At 39.3% G+C, this 21,403-nt stretch overlaps 1 protein-coding gene across 9 annotated transcripts in view; it reads left to right on the top strand.

Annotated features, from left to right (window-relative positions):
- Positions 1 to 21,403, top strand: part of ARNT (aryl hydrocarbon receptor nuclear translocator) — a 58,094-nt gene that overhangs the window by 6,675 nt on the left and 30,016 nt on the right. For 5 of the 9 annotated variants that reach the window (XM_085020876.1, XM_013997187.3, XM_001929670.7 and 2 more), the window contains exons 2-4: positions 9,467 to 9,578; positions 13,040 to 13,084; positions 20,261 to 20,305. In XM_085020876.1, coding sequence (XP_084877002.1) covers positions 9,467 to 9,578; positions 13,040 to 13,084; positions 20,261 to 20,305 — 202 coding nt within the window. Of the gene's footprint in view, positions 1 to 2,464; positions 2,514 to 9,466; positions 11,061 to 11,897; positions 13,085 to 20,260; positions 20,306 to 21,403 lie in introns of all 9 variants that reach the window. The other 4 variants (XM_021088678.2, XM_085020875.1, XM_085020877.1 and 1 more) reach the window with 2 other exon arrangements.

A 21,403-nucleotide genomic window follows, 5' to 3' on the forward strand; every position in this document is an offset into this window, starting at 1 on the left:
TATGTTTTATATATTGAAGACTCTAAAATTTTTATTCCTGTCTTCTCACTTAAGTGTCTTTTTAATGTTTTCATCTATTAGGGAAAAAAACCTCTTTAGGCATTCCCATCATAATTCAACAGTTAACGAACCCGACTGGCATCCCTGAGGTTCTATCCCCGGCTCAGTGGGTTAAGGATCTGCTGTTGCCTTGAACTGTGGTGTAGGTCGCAGACATGGCTCGGATCCCACTTTGCTACTGGCTGTGGTGTAGGCTGGCAGCTATAGCTCCTATTCGACTCCTAGCCTGGGAACCTCCATATACCATGGGTGTAGCCCTTAGAAGACAAAAAATAAAATAAAATGGTGCATACTGAATAAAGCTGATGTATATTAAAAAAAAAAAAGACCTATATTTAAAAGCTATGAGTTTTCAAATTGAAGGAGCCAGATCAGGAATTTCCTAGAGGATGAGCTTTACTAGTAGGAGAGAGTAAATTAAGAAAGGAAACAATGGAATATAGGAAAGAGGCAATACAGCATGATGTATCTATTTTGTATACACTGGTATTAGTTTCCTTGTTTTTAGTATGGTACCCTTACTTTCAACTTTGCCAGATGTTCCCCAGATCAGAGGACCTTTGGATTTCACTCTCTGGAGAATAAGTTGGTCTTTTAACTGTAAGGTGGAGAAGGAGGCACTTTTCCTGCTGGAAGGAACAGGGAAAGGGTCTGCTTAAACATATATTGAACAAATCTTTTTTATTTTAGCTTTCATTTGCCCTGCCTGTACACTCCCCCACAGAAGTACCTAGAATCACCAGTTCCTCAGATTGGAGCATTCCTGTGTGTAAATAGGGTTGATTTTCTGCTTTTTTCCCTCCTGCTGGCTTAGAATTTGGTTCTTACGGGTCTCCCAAGGCAGTGGTCCCTGTTTCCAAAAATTTATTGTTCTTTTCTTCCTCCCATTTTGTTCTGTTTACGTGGTTTCATATCTTGTATAAAATTGTTTTTCTTCTTAATATAATTTTGGGAGGGGCAAAAGCGAATAAAAGCAGAGTATTAGGGAGTTCCTGTTGTGGCTCAGTGGTTAACGAATCTGACTAGGAACCATGAGGTTGCAGGTTCGATCCCTGGCCTTGCTCAGTGGGTTAAGGATCCGGCATGGCCGTGAGCTATGGTGTAGGTCACAGACGCAGCTCGGATCCCCCGTTGCTATGGCTCTGGCGAAGGCTGGCGGCTACAGCTCCGATTATACCCCTAGCCTGGGAACTTCCACATGCAGTGGGTGCAGCGCTAGAAAAGACAACAACAACAAGAACAAAGAGTATATAGGTAGGCGCTAGAAAAGATAACAACAACAAAGAGTATATAGATTTAATATATTCTCCTTCTTCAGAAATTGCATAGTTGAATTTTTTAGAGATTCCTTTACCTTTTCATTTTGCTATCATATTAATTTAGGCCTTTATCACCTCATTTTTGGTTAGTCTAATTCATTTCCCTGTTTCTGTTCAGATTTTAAATCTGTCAGGTTCATCTTTTAATTTACATTTTCTTCTCGTCATTCTGACTTAAAGGGATATTTTGCCTTTCAGCTGCTTATTGAATCACATTTAAGATTTCATCTTGGGAAGTTCCTCTTATGGCTCAGTGGAAACCAACCTGACTAGTATCCATGAGGACGAAGGTTCAATCCCTGGTCTTTCTCAGTGGGTTAAGTGTCCGGCATTGCTGTATGCTATGGTGTAGGTCGCAGATACGTTGCTGTTGCGGTGGCTGTGGCTGGGGCCAGCAGCTGTAGCTCCAGCTAGCCCTCTTAGCCTGGGATCTTCCATATACTGCAGGTGTGGTCCTAAAAAGCAAAAAATAAAATAAAATTAAATTAAATTAAAAAAAATAAATAATAATCTTGTTATTCAAGGCCTTCTTACCTTTGGCTAGCATTTGACATCTTATATTTTCTCTGAAGTACAGACTGTGCTCTTTATAGGCCTATTTCCCTACAGCTCCTCACAGCTAGTTTCATATTTTCATACCTCCCTCTACGATTTGCTCATGTTCTTTTGTCTATGTGGAAAGCCTGTTTCCTCTCCTTTACTTTTTCCACGGCCCAGCTTGACCTACCTTTTTGAAACTTGCTGGCTGGTTGGCTGGCTGACTGCCAGCTTTGTTTCCTTTAGTTTTTCCTTCCTATTGAGTACCTTCTCTGTGCTAGGGACTGTATCAGATCTTAATTTAAGCCATCTAAGAATTAATTTTCTTTTTCTAAATTCCTGTCTCAGTTGCCATGTAAACCTAAAAGTATACAGTTTATTTTTAATAGGAAATTAAAATTTTTTTTCTTAGGAAATTTGCATATACTATTTAAAATTTATGGGTGAACTAGAAAAGGTTAATAGTAATAACTTATAAAATATACTCAGTCTTACTAATAATAGAGAAATCCACATCAAACCAATAATGATAATCATTTTATACCTAGAAAATTCATAAAAATCTGAAGGATTGCCAAGATCCAGTGCTTTTTGGAGGTATGGATAACTTGATACTGTTAGTGATGTTCTTAATTGGTATGACCTTTTTGTAGGGTAATGGGTGAAGTTTCCAATGTGCTCCCTTAGATCCAGCGAGTCATTTTCAGATTTTTTTTTGGTGGTAATAGTGGCTCAGTGCTTAAATATATTCAATTGATATTCATTGAAACATTATTTATGATAGTGATAGATTAAATGTCGTAAATATATACATTTCTACTATGAAATATTGTATAACTATTAAAGAGTTAATGGTGTTTATTGACATGACACACCTTCCAAGATATATTGTTATATGGAAAGAAATAGAAGTTTCAGAATAAATATATGTAGTCCCTCCCCTTGGTTGTGTAAAAATTACTAAAAGCCTGTAATATTCGATGTATATAAGAAGATCTGGAAGGATCCATATCAAAATAGTAACAACAGTTTCCCAGTTGCGGTGTATGTGTGGAGGATTTTACTTTTAACTGTTTGCCTCTGTATTGTTTGAAAATTTTTAGAGACTTCTAAATTTGATTTTTTGCATATCCATATTTTAATATATTACTTTTGTAATGTAAAAATTAGTAATGGCAAAATCAGTTAACATTCTGGTGTTTGATATATTTATATTTAAGGAATACTTAGAGTATGTCAGGCACTATGCTAAGCACTTTTCACATGCAGTATCTAATTTAATCATCACCAAAGGTAAGTGCTCTTATTAGCTACATTTTACAGATAAACTCTGAGAGATTAAATAATTTGCCCAAGTTCACACATGTAGTATATGATAACCCTAGGTTTGGAATCTAGATTTATCTAACTTTAGAGTTTGAGCCATATACTTTCACATTTTTCTTTTCTTTCTTTTTTTTTTTTTTTTCTTTTTTGCCATTTCTTGGGCCGCTTCCGAGGCATATGGAGGTTCCCAGGCTAGGGGTTAATCGGAGCTGTAGCTGCCAGCCTACGCCAGAGCCACAGCAACGCAGGATCCGAGCCGAGTCTGCAATCTACACCACAGCTCATGGCAACGCCGGGATCGTTAACCCACTGAGCAAGGGCAGTGATCGAACCCGCAACCTCATGGTTCCTAGTCGGATTTGTTAACCACTGCGCCACAACGGGAACTCCTACTTTCACATTTTTCAGTGCATGCCACATACAGGCATACACATAAATTTTCTTTTTAAAAAATTGGATTTTCTGGTTGTAAAAGTAATATATGCTTAATATAAAAGACAAACAAAATTTGTGTAGAAAATCAAATGTAGAAGTCTCTGAATGCCATCCTAGAGATAACCATTGTTAATAGTTTACTGTGTAACGTTTGCTCACTCCATTCCAGCCACCATGTTATCCACACTATTCCTAGAATTTAACAGGTATGCTCTCACCTCCGGGTCTTTGCACTTTGCCTGGAGTGCATTTCCCCTAGATACCTGCATAGTTTATTCCCTTACCTTCTCTGACCTTTCCTTAAATGTTACATTTTTAGCAAGGTCTTCCCTTACTATCTAAAATTGCTTGAACCTTTATATACTTCTGAGTTGACTTCCCTTAGTTTATTTTTCTCCACATTTATCTCTCTATATAATATATTGTTAGGTCAAACCAAATGAAATTACTGTTTATCCATTTTTTTAACCTATGTCAGTTACATACTGTCAAGCCATTTTATATTATTTCTCAAATTTTTTTCCACTGACATGTAAAATTCATAAGGGTTAGCATTTTTGTGTTTTCTATTTATTACTTTATCTTTAGGACCTGCAATAGTGGCATGTAATAGGCATGCAATAAATATTAAACGAATTCTTCTAGGCTTTTGTTATGTATATAAACTTCTAAAAGTATTATATGTAATTTTCCGTAGCTTATTTTTCCATTTGCCATTATGATATATGGTGGATAACTTTCCATTTCAATGATGTAGATCCACCTCAGAATTTTTTTATATATTAAAATTTATTTTATTGTGGCAAAATATACTTAACATAGAATTTGCCTTTTTGACTGTTTTTGAGTGTACAGTTCAGAGGCATTAGTAGTGTCACATCTTTGTGCTGCCATCACCACTATCGACCTCCAGAAATTTTTTCATCTTGCAAAATTAAAATTATACCTTTAAACAATTTCCACTCCCACATTTTCCAATCCCTTCAGTGTAATATTTTCAAGGTTCATCCATACTGTAGCATATTGCATACTTTCCTTCTTCTTTTTCTTTTCTTTTCTTTTTTTTTTGCTTTTTAGGGCTGTACTCATGGCATATGGAAATTCCCAAGCGAGGGGTCCAATCAGAGCTGCAACTTCCGGCCTATACCACAGCCACAACAATGGAGGATCTGAGCCGCATCTGCGACCTATACCACAGCTCATGGCAATGTTGGATTCCCAACCCAATGAACGAGGCCAGGGATCGAACCCACATCCTCATGGATACTAGTCAAATTCATTTCCATGGAGCCACAATGGGAACCCTTTTTTCCCCTTTTCTTTCTTTTTTTTAACAGCCACAATGGGCCATACCTGTGACAATGCCAGATCCTTTAACCCACTGCACCGGGCCAGGGCTTTAACCCAAACCACTGCAGTCAGATTCTTAACCCAATGTGCCATGGCAGAACTCCCAGGTCCTCATTCCTGACCAGTGGAAATGAAAGTTCCAGGACCCTCCTTGGCCTTCTCTGATGCCAGAGGTGTTTTGTTTGTTTGTTTTTAAGAGTTGAGCTCCAAAACCTTAATTTCTTCAAAGTAGTTTGCAGATAGTTGAGTGTCTTTCTATGTACAGTAGTTTCAGGAGCTAAATGGAAAGTCATCCATTTGCATATATGGTAATTTTTCAGCAAGATGCCACGTTCATTTTAATTTGTCTTTGCTGATACTAACCCTTTGATGTTCAAGATACATGTCTGTGGGCCAGCAGCACACACTGACTTTATCTGAATGTCGGAGACTGTTAACAGGACCTGGCCTCTCTGAGGTAGGGCTCTGAATCATGGATATGGAGCAAGTTTGTGCTTTGATGTCCACTTTCTTCCAGAAGGAGAGCACTAAACAAATGTCTGAAGAGTCTCTCATTTCTTCCCTCTGCAGCCAGATGTGCAAACCATGGAACATGATCCAGAAACTTTTAACTGTTGAATGTTCCTGTTTGTTCTCTAATCTGTTTATCGGTTAATTTTATCAAGTGGTTCTTTTTTTTTCATTTTTTATTTTTACTTTTTAATTTTTTTTTTGTCTTTTGTCCTTTTTAGGGCTGCGCCTGTGACATATGGAGGTTCCCAGGCCAGGGGTCCAATCAGAGCTGTTGCTGCCGGCCTACGCCAGAGCCATAGTAACGCCAGATCCGAGCCGCATCTGCAACCTACACCACAGCTCATGGCAACACCAGATCATTAACTCACTGAACGAGGCTAGGGATTGAACCCGAAACCTCATGGTTCTTAGTCAGATTCGTTCCCATTCGCCGTGATGGGAACTCCTTTTTCATTTTTTAAAGTTTTATTGAAGTATACTTGATTTACAAGGTTGCGATCATTTCTGCTGTACAACAAAGTGATTCAGTTATGCATATACACACATTCATTTTTTCAGATTCTTCTCCCACATAGATTATCAGAAAATATTGAGTAGAGTTCTCTGTGCTATACAGTAGGTCCTATACCACAGCCACAGCAATGCCAGATCCGAGCTGAGTCTTCGACCTACACTGTGGCTCACAGCAGTGCTGGATCCTTAACCCACTGAGCGGGGCCAGGGATTGAACTCATATCCTCATGGATACTAGTTGGGTTCATTACCGCTGAGCCACAACAGAAACTCCTGGAATTCTTTCCTATTAGATAATTAAAATCCTATTATTTTCAAAAGTGTTCACTATTGACATAGGGGCAGGAAAATATATTAATACAGAATAGAAGTATAGAAAGATCAGTTATCTATAGACACCTAAAATATAATAAAGGAGTCATTTCAGATAAGTGAGGAAAGGATGGACTATCCAGCAAAGGATATTAGAATAATCAGCTGTCCATTTGCAAGAAAATGTTCAGAGTCCTGTCTTATGCCAGGTTGGCATATGTAATAAATTCCAGAAGGTTTAAAAATCTATGGAGTTCCTGTGCGGTGTAGCAGTTTAAGGATCTTGGCATTGTCTCAGCTGTGGCGCAGGTCACAGCTGTGGTGTAAGTCTGATCCCTGGTCCAGGAAGTTCCACATGCTGCAGGTGAGGCAAAAAAAAAAAGAAAAAGAAAAGAAAAATCTAAATGTGAAACACAGAAGTATTATAAGAAAATACAGAAGTAATCTGGAGGATGGATAGCTTTCCTAAACAAGATAGAAATTGAACTATTTAGGAAAACTGATAAATTTAACAACATAAAAATGCAAAATGTATATTTAAAGGCTAACATAGGTGATAATAAGTACTTGTAATACATAATAGGCATATATTACCCTTTAATATACTGATAGGTCCTACAGATTTATTAGACAAAGACTTCCAGTGTAAAAATATCAGAGGTATGAAGAGCCAACTCAGTGATTTCAGGTGACTAATATAAAAAGACATAATGAAAATTAAAACAGGAGTTCCCATTGTAACTCCCTGGGTTAAGAACCCAACACAAGTGTCCATGAGGATGCAGGTTCGATCCCTGGCCTCCCTTAATGGGTTGAGGGTCCAGTATTGCTGCAAAGCTGTGGTGTATGTTGAAGGTGCAGCTTGGATCTGGTGTTGGTGTAGCAGTGGTATAGCCAGACACCTGTAGCTCCCATTGGACCCCTAGCCTGGGAACTTGCACATGGCATGAGCATGGCCAAAAACAAGATAAAATGAGGAGTTCCCATTGTAGCTTAGCAGGTTAAGAACCCAACTAGTATCTATGAAAATGCGGTTTGATCCCTGGCTTTGCTCGGTGGGTTAAGAATCCAGTGTTGCCACAAGCTGCAGCATAGATCGTGGATGCAGCTTGTATCTGGCATGGCTGTGGCTGTGGCGTGGGCTGGCAGCTGCAGCTCTGATTTGACCTCTAGCCTGGGAACTTATATGCCACAGGTGTGGCTCTAAAAAGAAAAAAGAAAAAGATAAAATGAGCTTAACTGTTAACAGTGATTACTTCTGGGGGATGAGATTGAATTGAAAGCAGAAAAGGATACAAAGGGGGCAGGAAAGGGAGTCATAATGAGGGACTTAGAGTTTCACTCTATATGACTGTTCTTTTTAATTTTTAAAATTTATCTTTATTTATATTAAATAAATAATTTTTTAAAATTTATCTTTATTTATATTAAATAAATTATTTTTGGCCGTATCCTTGGCATGTGGAAATTCCTGGGCCAGGGATCGAACCCATGCCACAGCAGTGACCTGAGCTGCCACAGTGATAGTGTGGGGCTCTTAACCTGCTGTGCCACAGAGAACTCCTGTTTTTATTATTTATTAAAGCATAGTTGATTTACAATGTTGTGTCAATTTCTGCTGTATACCATAGTGACCCGGTCATACATATATGTACATTCTTTTTCTCATATTATTTTTCATCATGTTCTATACAAGAGAGTGGATATAATTTCCTGTGCTATACAGTAGGACCTCATTAGTTATCCTTTTTTTTTTTTTTTTTTTTTGTCTTTTGTCTTTATAGGGCTGCACTCGTGGCATATGGGTGTTCCCAGGCTAGGGGTCTAATTGGAGCTACAGCTGGTGGCCTACACCAGAGCCACAGCAACGCCAGATCCCTGCCATGTCTGCGACCTGAACCACAGCTCACGGCAACACCGCATCCATAACTCACTGCGCAAGGCCAGGGATTGAAACTCGCTACCTCGTGGTTCCTAGTCGGTTTCGTTTCCACTGCGCTACTTCGGGAACTCCGACTTATCCTTTCTAAATGTAGTAGTTTGCATCTACTAACCCCAAACTCCACATCCATCCCACTCCCTCCCCGCCACATTGGCAACTGCTCGATTTTTTTTTTTTTTTTTGAGTTTTGAAATATAGGTGATTTTATATGTTGAGGTTTTTTTGTATTTTCCAAATAAAATAAATCAGAGGAGATGAGTTATATGTATCTGTTGCATGAGTGGAATATGTAAACCAATTTGTGTTTTAGATTAATATTATGTTACTATTACAAGCTTTTAAAAGTGAAGACTGCAGACTATAGTATCTCTTCAAACCTGTATGACGTCGGGGGAACTGAAGTTTAGGACAATCTTTTTTCAGTCTAAGAATTCAAGAAAAGCAATCTGGACATGAGCATTTGGGTTTTCTAGCAAACTATTGAGATCTTATCCCCAGCTTGAGCCTTCCTTTTTTTTTTTTTTTTTTTTTTTTGTCTTTGTTGTTGTTGCTATTTCTTGGGCCGCTCCCGCGGTATATGGAGGTTCCCAGGCTAGGGGTCGAATCGGAGCTGTAGCCACCGGCCTACGCCAGAGCCACAGCAACTCGGGATCCGAGCCGCGGCTGTGACCTACACCACAGCTCACGGCAACGCTGGGATCGTTAACCCACTGAGCAAGGGCAGGGACCGAACCCGCAACCTCATGGTTCCTAGTCGGATTCGTTAACCACTGCGCCACGACGGGAACTCTGAGCCTTCCTTTTCTAGTCAATTTGATGATGATGATAAGCAAGGACAGTCTTTTTATTTATTTATTTATTTATTTATTTATGCTATTTCTTGGGCTGCTCCCATGGCATATGGAAGTTCCCAGGCTAGGGGTCGAATCGGAGCTGTAGCCACCGGCCTACGCCAGAGCCACAGCAACTCGGGATCTGAGCCGAGTCTGCAACCTACACCACAGCTCACGGCAACGCTGGGATCGTTAACCCACTGAGCAAGGGCAGGGACCGAACCCGCAACCTCATGGTTCCTAGTCGGATTCGTTAACCACTGTGCCATGACGGGAACTCCAAGGACAGTCTTTTTAAAATCCGTATTTCTGTTTTTCTTTGACAGAAATGACAGCAGATGTACCATCACTGGGTCCAGCCATTACCTCTGGAAACCCTGGGCCTGGGATTCAAGGTGGAGGAGCCATTGTTCAGAGGGCTATTAAGCGGCGACCAGGGTATGTTTAACCAGGGTGGTGTCATGAATGTCTCTCCTTTGTACCAGACTGATTTTGTTAGTTGCTGGACCCTCTATTCTAACTCTGTCACCTTTTCTGGCTATTTACTACACTGCTGTTAGATAACTTTCTTAAGTCCCTGGATTTTTCTTGTTTGGAATTGATGTTTTTATCTAAGTTTCTTATAAGCATTTTTTTTTTAAACCAAAAATCTCTGCAGTGTAAAGGAATATGGCTAAGCCTAAAGATTTCACTGCTGCTGAAAATTTGCTGCTTTCATTAAACTTTATATCTGCATTCTCAAAATCTTTTTGGGAGGCTTCTTACTTTTCTGGATTTAGAGAATGCTAAACTCTAGAATATTTCTCTTCTAAGTTATTGATCTGTCGCTTCATTTGGAATCTAGATTCCATTCAGTTCCAAAATTATTTATTAAATGCCTAATTAGCATAAGGCATTGTGCTGGTTGCCGCTAGGTAAATAAGGCACAGTCCTTGTGTCTGAGTTGTTTATGTTCTGAAAGGGATAATCATTACACAGATAAATATAATTTAAGATAGAATACTCCAGGTTTGCTAAAAGGAACTACTGATACAGTCCTCTGTGTTTTAATGTGTAGAAATACCATTATTGGTTGGTAGAGGTTAGGAAAGACTTTAGGAAAGAGGTTGCTTTGGAAAGGCCTGGAGGAATGGGTAGTATTTGACCTGCTTGTTGGTATTTTTATTTTTTCTTTCTTGTTTTTAAAAATTATGTAGCTAATGTTATAGCTAGTTTTTAAGCTTCCTTCTACCAGTAGTAATGCAAGAATGATCCCTGGGTTAAAGTGGTAACATGAGTAACATATTAAGACTTGATTATCTCTGTGGGTTCTCTCTCTCCTTCTGCATGTTGCAGGTAGGGTGAATAAGTAACTTATGCAGGGTTCTAAAGCCAGTAAGTGGAAGATCTATGATAGGCACTTTGGGAGGTTAGCTTTAGAGTCTACTCTCTTAAACATGGTGTTGTGGTTATATATACTCAATATTAATTAGAAGCAATATTAATATCTAAATTAGGGGATTGGTTAAGTTATAGTATATTGAAAATGGAATACTCTACGGCTATTAGAAGTGAAAATATGTATTGGTATAGAAAAATGTTCATAATATATTGAGAAAAGGGGTTACAATACATGTAAACCAACTCTGTCAGAAAAAAATATGTGTAATGTGTGCATAGCAAAAAAACTGAAAGGATACTTACCAGATGTCTAGTGATGGGGTTATGGAAGACATTTGTTTCTGTTTTTAATTATTTCCAGATTTTCTAAAGCGAGTATTTTTGGTAGTCAGAAAAATATATTAAAAGAAAAAATACATGTTTTTTAAAAGAAAGATTGGTATGTCCCATTGTGGCACAATGGAAATGAATCTGACCAGTATCCATGAGGATGTGGGTTCAATCCCTGGCCTCGCTCACTGGGTTAAGGATCCAGTCTTGGCCATGAGCTGTGGTGTAGGTTGCAGATATGGCTCGGATCCCACGTTGCTGTGGCTATGGTGTAGGCTGGCAGCTGTAGCTCTGACTTGACCCCTAGTCTGGGAACTTCTCTATGCCTTGAGTGTGGCCCTAAAAAGCAAAAAATATAAAATTAAATTAAAAAAATAGGAGTTCCCATCGTGGCGCAGTGGTTAACAAATCCGACTAGGAACCATGAGGTTGCGGGTTCGGTCCCTGGCCTTGCTCAGTGGGTTAAGGGTCTGGCGTTGCCATGAGCTGTGGTGTAGGTCGCAGACGTGGCTCGGATCCCGCATTGCTGTGGCTCTGGTGTAGGCCGGTGGCTACAGCTCCGATTCGACCCCTAGCCTGGGAACCTCCATATGCCGCAGGAGCGGCCCAAGAAATAGCAAAAAAAGACAAAAAAAAAGATTGGAAAATATAGAAATTTATAAAGAAGAATAAAGTAGCAATAATCCTACTATACAGCCCATCTCCCATTATTTTTTTTTAGTGTATTTGCTTTATTCTTCTTTAAAATAATTATAATCATAATTAAGTAGGTTTATATAACCTGGTCTGTTCACTTAATTGTATAAAATAACCTTTTTTCATATTCTTATGTATTTTATGGGAACATAATATTAAATAGTTATATAGAGGGATGTATTTAATTCCTGTTTGGAGACATTTATTTATTATTTATTTATTTATTTATTTATTTATTTATTTTTGCTCTTTAGGGCCATACCCGTGGCATATGGAGGTTCCCAGGCTAGGGGTCAAATTGAAACTGCACCTGCCAGCCTGCGCCACAGCCGCAGCAACGCAGGATCCAAGCCATGTCTGTGACCTAAACCACAGCTCATGGCGACACCAGATCCTTAACTCATTGATTGGGCTTGAAACCTCATGGTTCCTAGTTAGATTTGTTTCTGTCGCGCCAGGACGGGAACTCTGTTTGGAGACATTTAAAATGTTTTGAAGATTTTGCTGTTTAATGATCAATGAATATCTTTGTATGTAATTTTTTTCTCTACTTCTAGTTATTTCTTTAGGATAGAGTTTTAGAAATGGAGTTATTAGGTAAATAGGTTTTGACAGATGATCGGGGCTAAGGGAGGAAGGGAAATGGACGTTTTCAGGATTGATGCTGTATACTTCATATATAACTCATTAAGAGGCTCATGATTGCACTAATAAAGATGCCACAATCACTGCATTAAGGTGATAAGTGAGTAATGTTTTAGTTTAGTGGAGTATGGAGATTAATGGGAGATTGGCCTATCTTGTTACGTATAATCTTCTCTAATCCCTAGAAATGAAAGTCACCTCTGCTTTTACTAAATGTTTGTAGCTTATTGATTGTGCTCCTCATGTGGCACTTTCTCATTCTCACTTATTGTATATTTGTATTTGTCTAGGCAAAGAATCCCTTGAAGGCAAGTCTCTTGTTATCACCTCACCTAGCACAGTATCTGGATTATAGTATATATTACATGTTTATTAGATGAATGAAGGAAAGAAATATTATTTAACAACCTTCGGAGGTCTTGAAGTTACTCCTTTATGGAACATCACTGTTTTGAGAGATGTTTTTAGAGAACTGGTAGCATAGCCTAGAGTAGACTGTACAAATGAGAAATGGACCTGAATTATTCATACTAATTTTTTCTTATCCTTTTTGAGTGGATTCCTGGTCCTTTTGTAGGGGTTGTACTGTGATATAAAACTTTGGCAAAGGTGGATATCTACCCTGAGAAAATGAAAGGTAGCAGCAAGGGGTACTCTCTTTTGATTATCCAATATCTGTGACCTGTTTGGTACAGTAAGGAAGAGGTAATATAGCTTTGCTTATGTCCACTTCCTCTTTTCCTTCTTCCATGAGTGGGTGTTCAGATAGCTTATGGATTTAGAATTTTAATTTTTTTAATGTTCTGTATTATCAGTAGGCTTACAGTATTTTTGTTGGCTTTCTCCAGATTGGATTTTGATGATGATGGAGAAGGGAACAGTAAATTTTTGAGGTAAGATCTTGAAAAACTTTCTCTGGATTTTTGATATTAAAAATAAGTTCATTATATTTCTTATTCATAATATTTTTGTCTGTAGGCCTAAGAAGAGTCTTTCATCCTAGAACTAAAATTTGTATTATATTATACCTCATAAAAATTTCAAGCATTCTGGTAATAGCTCCAGAGGAAGGAGCTCAATGAGGAGAGGGCATTTATAAGACCTCTATATCAGTTCTCTATTGTGTGGGTTAAAAAAGAACAATGATTTATTATTTCTCACAATTGGATTGACAATTTCTATGGATTGACTAGATGATTATTCTGCTGACCTTGCCTATACTTACTCATAAGACTGCCTTCAGCTGCCTTATCATCTGAAAACTAGGCTCATATGGCTGATACGGTATCTCTTTGTGGTCTTTTATCCTTAAGGAGGCCAGACTGAATTTCTGTACATGGTGATGGCTATAATTCAAAGGGCAAGTCCTGTCTAAGTGTTTATCAAGCCTCTGCTTTGCATTGACATTTGCTGTTATTCCATTGGCCAAAGCAAGTCATATGTCCAAGTCCAGACTCATTGTGGGAGCAGGCTGCACCAGGTAGTGAGTACTTCGAGGTGTAATTAGTTGGAAGGGGGATATTAATGTACTAATCTTTCATGCCCTCTAATAGCCATTGTCTTCTACAGAGCCAGAATTGGAATTTGTCTCATAGAGTAATGAATCTTCTAGAGCAGTGAAAATGGATTTTTCACTGTATTGATGGAGTTCTTTCAGAGAAGGGAAATTTTAATTCTTATTTAAGACCAATTACTTGGCTTTATTTTTAAGTAAGGAAAGCAGTAAGAGTCAAAGAATAGAAGATAACCTTTTTTCTTTTCACAGTTGAACACATTACCTAGGTAGTATCTACATTGCAGAGTAACAAATAATTGAGAAATAAAGGAGTCCTATTTTCACTTTATTTTTAATTTTTTTTTTTTTTGGTCTTTTTTTGCTATTTCTTTGGGCCGCTCCCGCGGCATATGGAGGTTCCCAGGCTAGGGGTCGAGTTGGAGCTGTAGCCCCTGGCCTACGCCAGAGCCACAGCAATGCAGGATACGAGCCGCGTCTGCAACCTACACCACAGCTCACGGCAACGCCGGATCCTTAACCCACTGAGCAAGGGCATTGACCGAACCCGCAACCTCATGGTTCCTAGTCGGATTCGTTAACCACTGCGCCACGACGGGAACTCCTATTTTTAAATTTTTTAAACCTTATTTTATCTTTTTTTTTTTATTTTTTAAAGTATAGTTGTTTACAGTGTTGTGCTAATTTCTGCTATACAGCATAGTGACCTAGTTTTTTATATATATTCTTTTTCTCATACTATCTTCCATCATGTTCGATCCCAGGAGATTGAATATAGTTCACAGTGCTGTGCATTAGCACCTCATTGTTTATCCATTCTAAAGGGAGCCCTATTTTTTTTGTCTTTTTTTTTTTTTTAGGGCCGTGCCCTTGACTTATGGAAGTTCCCAGGCTAGGGGTGGAATCAGAGCTGTAGCCGCTGGCCTGTGCCACAGCCACAGCAACTCCAGATCTGAGCCACGTCTGCAACCTGTGCCACAGCTCACGGCAATGCCAGATCCCTAACCCATTGAGTGAGGCCAGGGATCGAACCTGTGTCCTCATGGATACTAGTTGGGTTTGTTAACCACTGAGCCATGACAGGAACTCCCCACTGCCATATATTCTTGAAAACAACTGTGATTTGGCCACCATAAAAAAGAATTGTAGGAGTTCCCTTCATGGCTTGGCAGAAATGAATCTGACTAGCATCCATGAAGATGCAGGTTCAATCCCTGGTCTCACTCAGTGGGTTGAAGATCTGGTGTTGCCATGAGCTATGGGTGTAGGTCGAAGATGCGTCCAGGATCTGGCGTTGCTGTGGCTGTGGTGTAGGCCAGCAGCTACCGCTCCGATTTGTCCCTAGCTTGGGAACCTCCAGTTGCCATGGGTGTAGCCCTAGAAAAACAGACCAAAAAAAAAAAAGTTGCAAAATTTTGGAGAAAACAATTCTCTAAGAGAGATCTTGAGACTTAATGAGTGTCAACAAATGTGAAGAGGGGAAGAGATTTCAATTTCTGCAAAAGAATAGACTTTTTTAACATAGTTCTGTTGGGAATTCCTCCAGTTGGGAATCCCTAATTATAATGATAAATATTGTTAGTAGAACTGTGTTGTACTATGAATGGGGATAGTTTTATTTATATCTGTCAGTTAGCTGTAGCCCTGAGTCTTTGCTTCCCTCTTCCATTTCTGCAAAATCTAGTAGTCAAACTATATGCAAATCTAAAAAGTTTCATTTGTCCTTTCCCCAACCATTAAAAAAAAAAGATTGTCAGAATTCAGAATTCATCTTAACATGTAGGTCATTATGCCTGAGAGAGGCATCACCAAATTTTTCAATTTGATCATCAGTACTTTTTTTTTTTAATGCCTTTTTCTGGGGCCACACCCCACCCAGGCTAGGGGTCTAATTCGAGCTGTAGCCACCGGCCTAGGCCACAGCCACAGCAATGCGTGATCTGAGCTGCATCTGCAACCTGCACTATAGCTAATGGCAACACTGGATCCTTAACCCACTGAGTGAGGCCAGGGATCGAACCTGCAACCTCATGGTTCCTAGTTGGATTTGTTAACCACTGAGCCGTGATGGGAACTCCAGTACTTTTTTTTTTAATTTGAATTTTCTCACTTTGGTTGATGAGTGAGTCTTACTTGCATTGTATTTGTAAACCAATATTAAATCTCTTTGGTGGATGCTACTTTGATGCTTTTTATTACCTCTTTTCATTACTTTATTTAAGTGTCGTTTTGTTATATTCTCCAGACAGCATCTATAAAATAATTTTCAAGAACATTAAGGCTTTGAGGAGTTCACGTTGTGGTGCAGCGGAAACAAATCTGACTAAGAACCACGAGGTTCTATCATGGCCTCACTTGGTTAAGGATCTGGCGTTGCTGTGAGCTATGGTGTCAGTCGCTGATGCGGCTCAGGTCTGATGTTGCTGTGGCTGTGGTATGCCGGCAGCTGCAGCTCTGATTTAACCCCTAGCCTGGGAATCTCCATATGCCGTAGGTGCAGTCCTAAAAAAAAGAGAGAATATTAAGGCTTTGAAATTCAAAGTACAATATCAGAGTTACTAGTATCTAAAATAATGCTTCCAAAACTCAAACACATGCATTCACCGGGTGTTCTTGATAAGATGAAGATTATAATTCATTAGGTCTGGGGTAGTGCCGAAGATTCTGCATTCTAATAGATTGCTAAGTAATGTTGCTGCTTCTGGTCCACTGACCACACATTGAGTAGTAGGATCTAGAAGTTTCATTCTTGAGATTCACAGTTATCTTTCTCTCTTTCTCTTTTTTCAGGGCTGCACTTACGGCATATCGAAGTTCTTGGGCTAGGGGTTGAATTGGAGCTGCAGCTGCTGGCCTGTACCATAGCCACAGCAATGCAGGATCCTTAACCCACTGAGCAAGGCCAGGGATCAAACCTATGTCCTCATGGATACTAGTCAGGTTCTTAACCCACTGAGCCACAACAGGAACTCCCAAGATTCAAAATTAATACGTGAAGTATAGGCCTTTTTTTTCAGCTTAGGTAATTTCTTTTTCAATAAGAATTTGTAGCATCTGGTCTGTAGTATATTTTGTGTCTTAAACGATTTGTCCTTGAGCAGAAATTCCACCATACCTCCATGTTTGCCTTTCATTCTACTTCTGCTCTCCAGTTATTTTCAAAAACTTTTGAAAATTGTTGGGGTCAGATTAGTTGAGGATTTATAACCTATGAAGGAGCAGTATAAATTCTGGCTCTAATTTATTAACTGGTTTAACTGCAAAATTTGTCAGTCTTACCTATCTCCCTAAAGCACTCTCTGCCCAAAGTTGATAGATCTTTGCTATATCCTGTGGTAGTGAGAGGAGGAAAATTTACATCACCCAGAGAGTAGAGTAGTGTTTTTTTGTTTTGTTTTGTTTTTTCAGCTGTACCCATGGCATGTGGAACTGTCTGGGCCAAGGATTGAACCTGTGCCACAGCACTGACCCAAGCTGCTACAGTGATCACACTGGATCCTTAACACATTGCACCACAAGGGAACTCCTAGAATAGTGTTTTTTTTTATTTTATTTTATTTTTTTTTTGTCTTTTTAGGGCTGCACCCGTGGCATTTGGAGGTTCCCAGGCTAGGGGTTGAATCGGAGCTGTAGCCTCCAGCCTACGCCATAGCCACAACAACGCCAGATCCAAGCTGCATCTGTGACCTACACCTCACCTCACAGCAACGCTGGACCCTTAACCCACTGAGTTAGGCCAGGGATCGAACCCTCATGTTCATGATACTATTTGGGTTTGTAACCCACTGAGCCACAAGGGGAACTCCTCAAGTAGTGTTTTTAGAGTTAGGTTTTCCTCCTTCACCACATCCTCCTTTGTGGTTTCTGTAAAAGCAAACAGAATTTATCAGCTTGTTAAATAGAAGTTGTTGAGATGAATGGATTGTGTTTCCTTAATCAAAAGTATAACGTTCATTGCTAAATCATAATTTAAGACTATCTTTTAGAAAGTTTTGCACATCAAAGAAAACAGTGAAAAGGTAACCCATGGAATGGAAGGAGGTATTTGCCAGTCATATATCTGATAAGGGGCTAATATCTATTATACTTTTTTTTTTTTTTTTGTCTTTTTGCCTTTTCTGGGGCTGCCCCCTCGGCATATGGATGTTCCCAGGCCTATGCCAGAGCCACAGCAATGCCAGATCCGAGCCAAGTCTGCGACCTACACCACAGCTCACGGCAACGCTGGGTCATTTAACCCACTGAGCGAGGCCAGGGATGGAACCCACAACCTCATGGTTCCTAGTCGGATTCATTAAGCACTGCGCCACAACGGGAACTCCAAGGGGCTAATATCTATGATACTTGAAGAACCCGTATAACTCAGTAATAGAAAGACAACCTGATTAAAAAATGGGCAAGGGACTTGAATAGACATTTCTCCAGAGAAGATACACGAATGGCCAAAAAGCATATGAAAAGATGCTCAACATCACTAATCATTGGAGAAATGTAAATTAAAACTATGATAAGTAGGCCATTAGGATGACCACCATCAAAACCCCCAGAAAATGGAGTTCTTGTATGGCTCAGTGGGTTAAGTACCCAACACTGTTCGTAAGGATGTGGATTTGATCCCTGGCCTTGTTCAGTGGTTTAAGGATCCAGTGTTTCTGCAAGCTGTAGTGTAGGTCACAGATGTGCCTTGCATCTGGTGTTGCTGTGGCTTTGGCATAGGCTACAGCTGCAGCTCTGGTTTGACCCCTAGCCCAGGAACTTCCACATACTGCAGGTATGGCTGTAATAAGAAGGAAAAAACCCCCAGAAAATAACAAGTGTTGGTGAGCATATGGGGGCTTTGGAACTCTTGTGCACTGTTGGTAGGAATGCAGAATGGTATGGCTACTTTGGAAAATAGTAAGGAGATTCCTCAAAATATTAAAAACAGAATTATCATATGATCCAGCAGTGCCACTTATGACTATATATCCAAAAGAATTGAAAGCAGGATCTTGGAGAGATATTTATAGACTCATGTTCACTGCCCCATTTTTTGCAATAGCCAAGAGGTGGGAACACCCTAAATATCCATCAACAAATGAATAAAGAAAATGTGGGAGTTCCCTGGTGGTGCAGCAGGTTAAGGATCCAGTGTTGTCACTGCTGTGACTTGGATCCCTGCTGTGGTGCGAGTTCCATTCCTGGTTTGGGATCTTCCTCGTGCCACAGGTACAGGGAAAAAAAGGTGTGTGTGTGTGTGTGTATGTATATATATATATATATATATATATATATATATATCCAATGGAATATTATTCACTCTTAAAAAAGAAGGAAATTCTGTTGCATACTATAGCATGGATGAACCTTGATGTCATTATAATAAATGAAATAAGCCAGTCACAAAAAGATAAATACTGTATGATTTCACTTATATGAGGATCTAAAGTAGTCAAAATCAGAAAGAAAGTAAAATAGTTGTTGTCAGGAGCTGGGGGATGGATGGGGGTGGGGGTTTGGGAAGATGGTATTCGGTGGCTATAGAGTTTTCCAAGATGAAAAAGTTTTAGAGATCTTTTTGTACAGCAGTGTGACTCTAGTTAGCACTACTGAACTGTATACTTAAAAATGGTTAAGATGGGGGAGTTCCCGTCGTGGCGCAGTGGTTAACGAATCCGACTAGGAACCATGAGGTTTCGGGTTTGGTCCCTGCCCTTGCTCAGTGGGTTAACGATCCGGCGTTGCCGTGAGCTGTGGTGTAGGTTGCAGATGAGGCTCGGATCCCCCGTTGCTGCGGCTCTGGTGTAGGCCGGCAGCTACAGCTCCGATTCGACCCCTAGCCTGGGAACCTCCATATGCCGCAGGAGCGGTCCAAGAAATAGCAAAAAGACAAAAAAAGAAAAAAAAAAAAATGGTTAAGATGGGGAGTTCCCATCGTGGCGCAGTGGTTAACGAATTCGACTAGGAACCATGAGGTTGCGGGTTCGATCCCTGCCCTTGCTCAGTGGGTTGAGGATCCGGCATTGCCGTGAGCTGAGGTGTAGGTCGCAGACGCGGCTCGTATCCCGCATTGCTGTGGCTCTGGCGTAGGCTGGAGGCTACAGCTCCGATTGGACCTTAGCCTGGGAACCTCCATATGCCAGGGGAGCGGCCCAAGAAATGGCAAAAAGACCAAAAAAAAAAAAAAAAAAAAAAAGGTTAAGATGGTAAATTTTATGTTATATGGGTTTTGTGGCTTTTTTTTTTTTTTTTTGGCTGTAATTAAAGAAAAATGAAACAAAACTATCCCTAACTTCAGAGTGGTATTGACAGGATAGTCAGCCGTGCCCTCATTAGATCACCATCTTTTTTTGGAATGTCTGATAAGTAAGAGTAAAGGAGACATTAGAACCCTGACAAATGATAGTCATGGGTTTTTAAGTTCTATGGAATACTGTTATTATCTCTATTGCTTTGTGGTACCTTTTCATTAACTTTTTTTTGTGGAATATTTTTACTACTTTCTAGTTTTCCTTTAGGAGTGAAATAGATATAACAAGTGTAATGCTTTGGACTAATCCTTTTTTTCCCTCTTCAGGTGTGATGATGATCAGATGTCTAATGATAAGGAGCGGTTTGCCAGGTAATGTAGTAGAGCATCTTGGTCCTTGTCGTGGGACCAGACAATTCAAAAGTACTGAATTTTACCTCAGTGAGAGTTAGTTTCTCTATTCAGTCTCTTTCTTATTCTGAAAGCTGGTGAAACTTAATGTTGCAATTATCATTTATGTCCAGGTAACATAGCTTCAAACTAATGGTATATTTTACATAGTGTTTTTTATATACATCATAGATGCTATACAGTGTGCTTGCTGGGTGTCCACATGAACACCAAACAATATGAACTTTTTGGTTGCACTTTAAATAGATCTGCAAAAATCTATATAGATAATGGTTTTATTCTTCTAAAAATGACCAAGGAAAATTTATATGAAGGCTGGTGTTTTTGTTGAAATAAATTTGTTTAAATTATCTGTCAAGATGAAAAATACTTTGCTTTTTATTAAATCCTTCTCAACTCGAATATCAGTTTTTAGAAAGTTTATTCTACATATTATTAAGCAGTAAATTATTTGTTTTTTAAAAATTGAGTTTGCAGCCTCTTCAAAAATGAATAATCCAAAATCCAGTGTTTAAGCATATACTGTTTATTCATTGCTGATGCTGCTGGTCTGGGGCCTATATATTGAGAACCATTGATGTAGAGGGCTAAGAAATAGCAAAGTAGTTTTAAACTACTCTGAAGAGTGAGATGCCATCATAAGACTAGAATGAGATGATAATATGTAAAATGCATATGGGATTTTTTTTCTCTAGTAGAATTATATTGGAATGATTGGAGAGATGCACTATAGTGAGGGAGGTAGATGAGAAGCTGTTGAAACAGTAAGATAGCTATAAAATCATGCGTAACTGGGCTACAGTGGTGGCAATGGCTGAATGTACTTAAAAAATTTTTGAAGAATTTGGTTATTGAAATAGATACTTGTAAACACTTTAGGATGTGAATTACCCCTAAAATGAGAAATTAATGACAGCCATTTGGGGAGTAGTTTTTAAAAAGCTGCTTTAGAAAATGAAGCCATCAAATCGTGGTGGTGGTGTAGTTCATAGTCTCTTGACTGAAATTCCAAAAAGCTATGAAAACATGACCTGGACTGTCTTAGTCTTCATTTGTCCT

Source organism: Sus scrofa, chromosome 4 (genome assembly GCF_054392235.1).
Source record: "Sus scrofa isolate SSC_HxYL_T2T_F1_AM1 chromosome 4, Sscrofa_HxYL_maternal_Yorkshire_Landrace_v2.0, whole genome shotgun sequence".
In the NCBI taxonomy this organism is placed as follows: Eukaryota; Metazoa; Chordata; class Mammalia; order Artiodactyla; family Suidae; genus Sus; species Sus scrofa.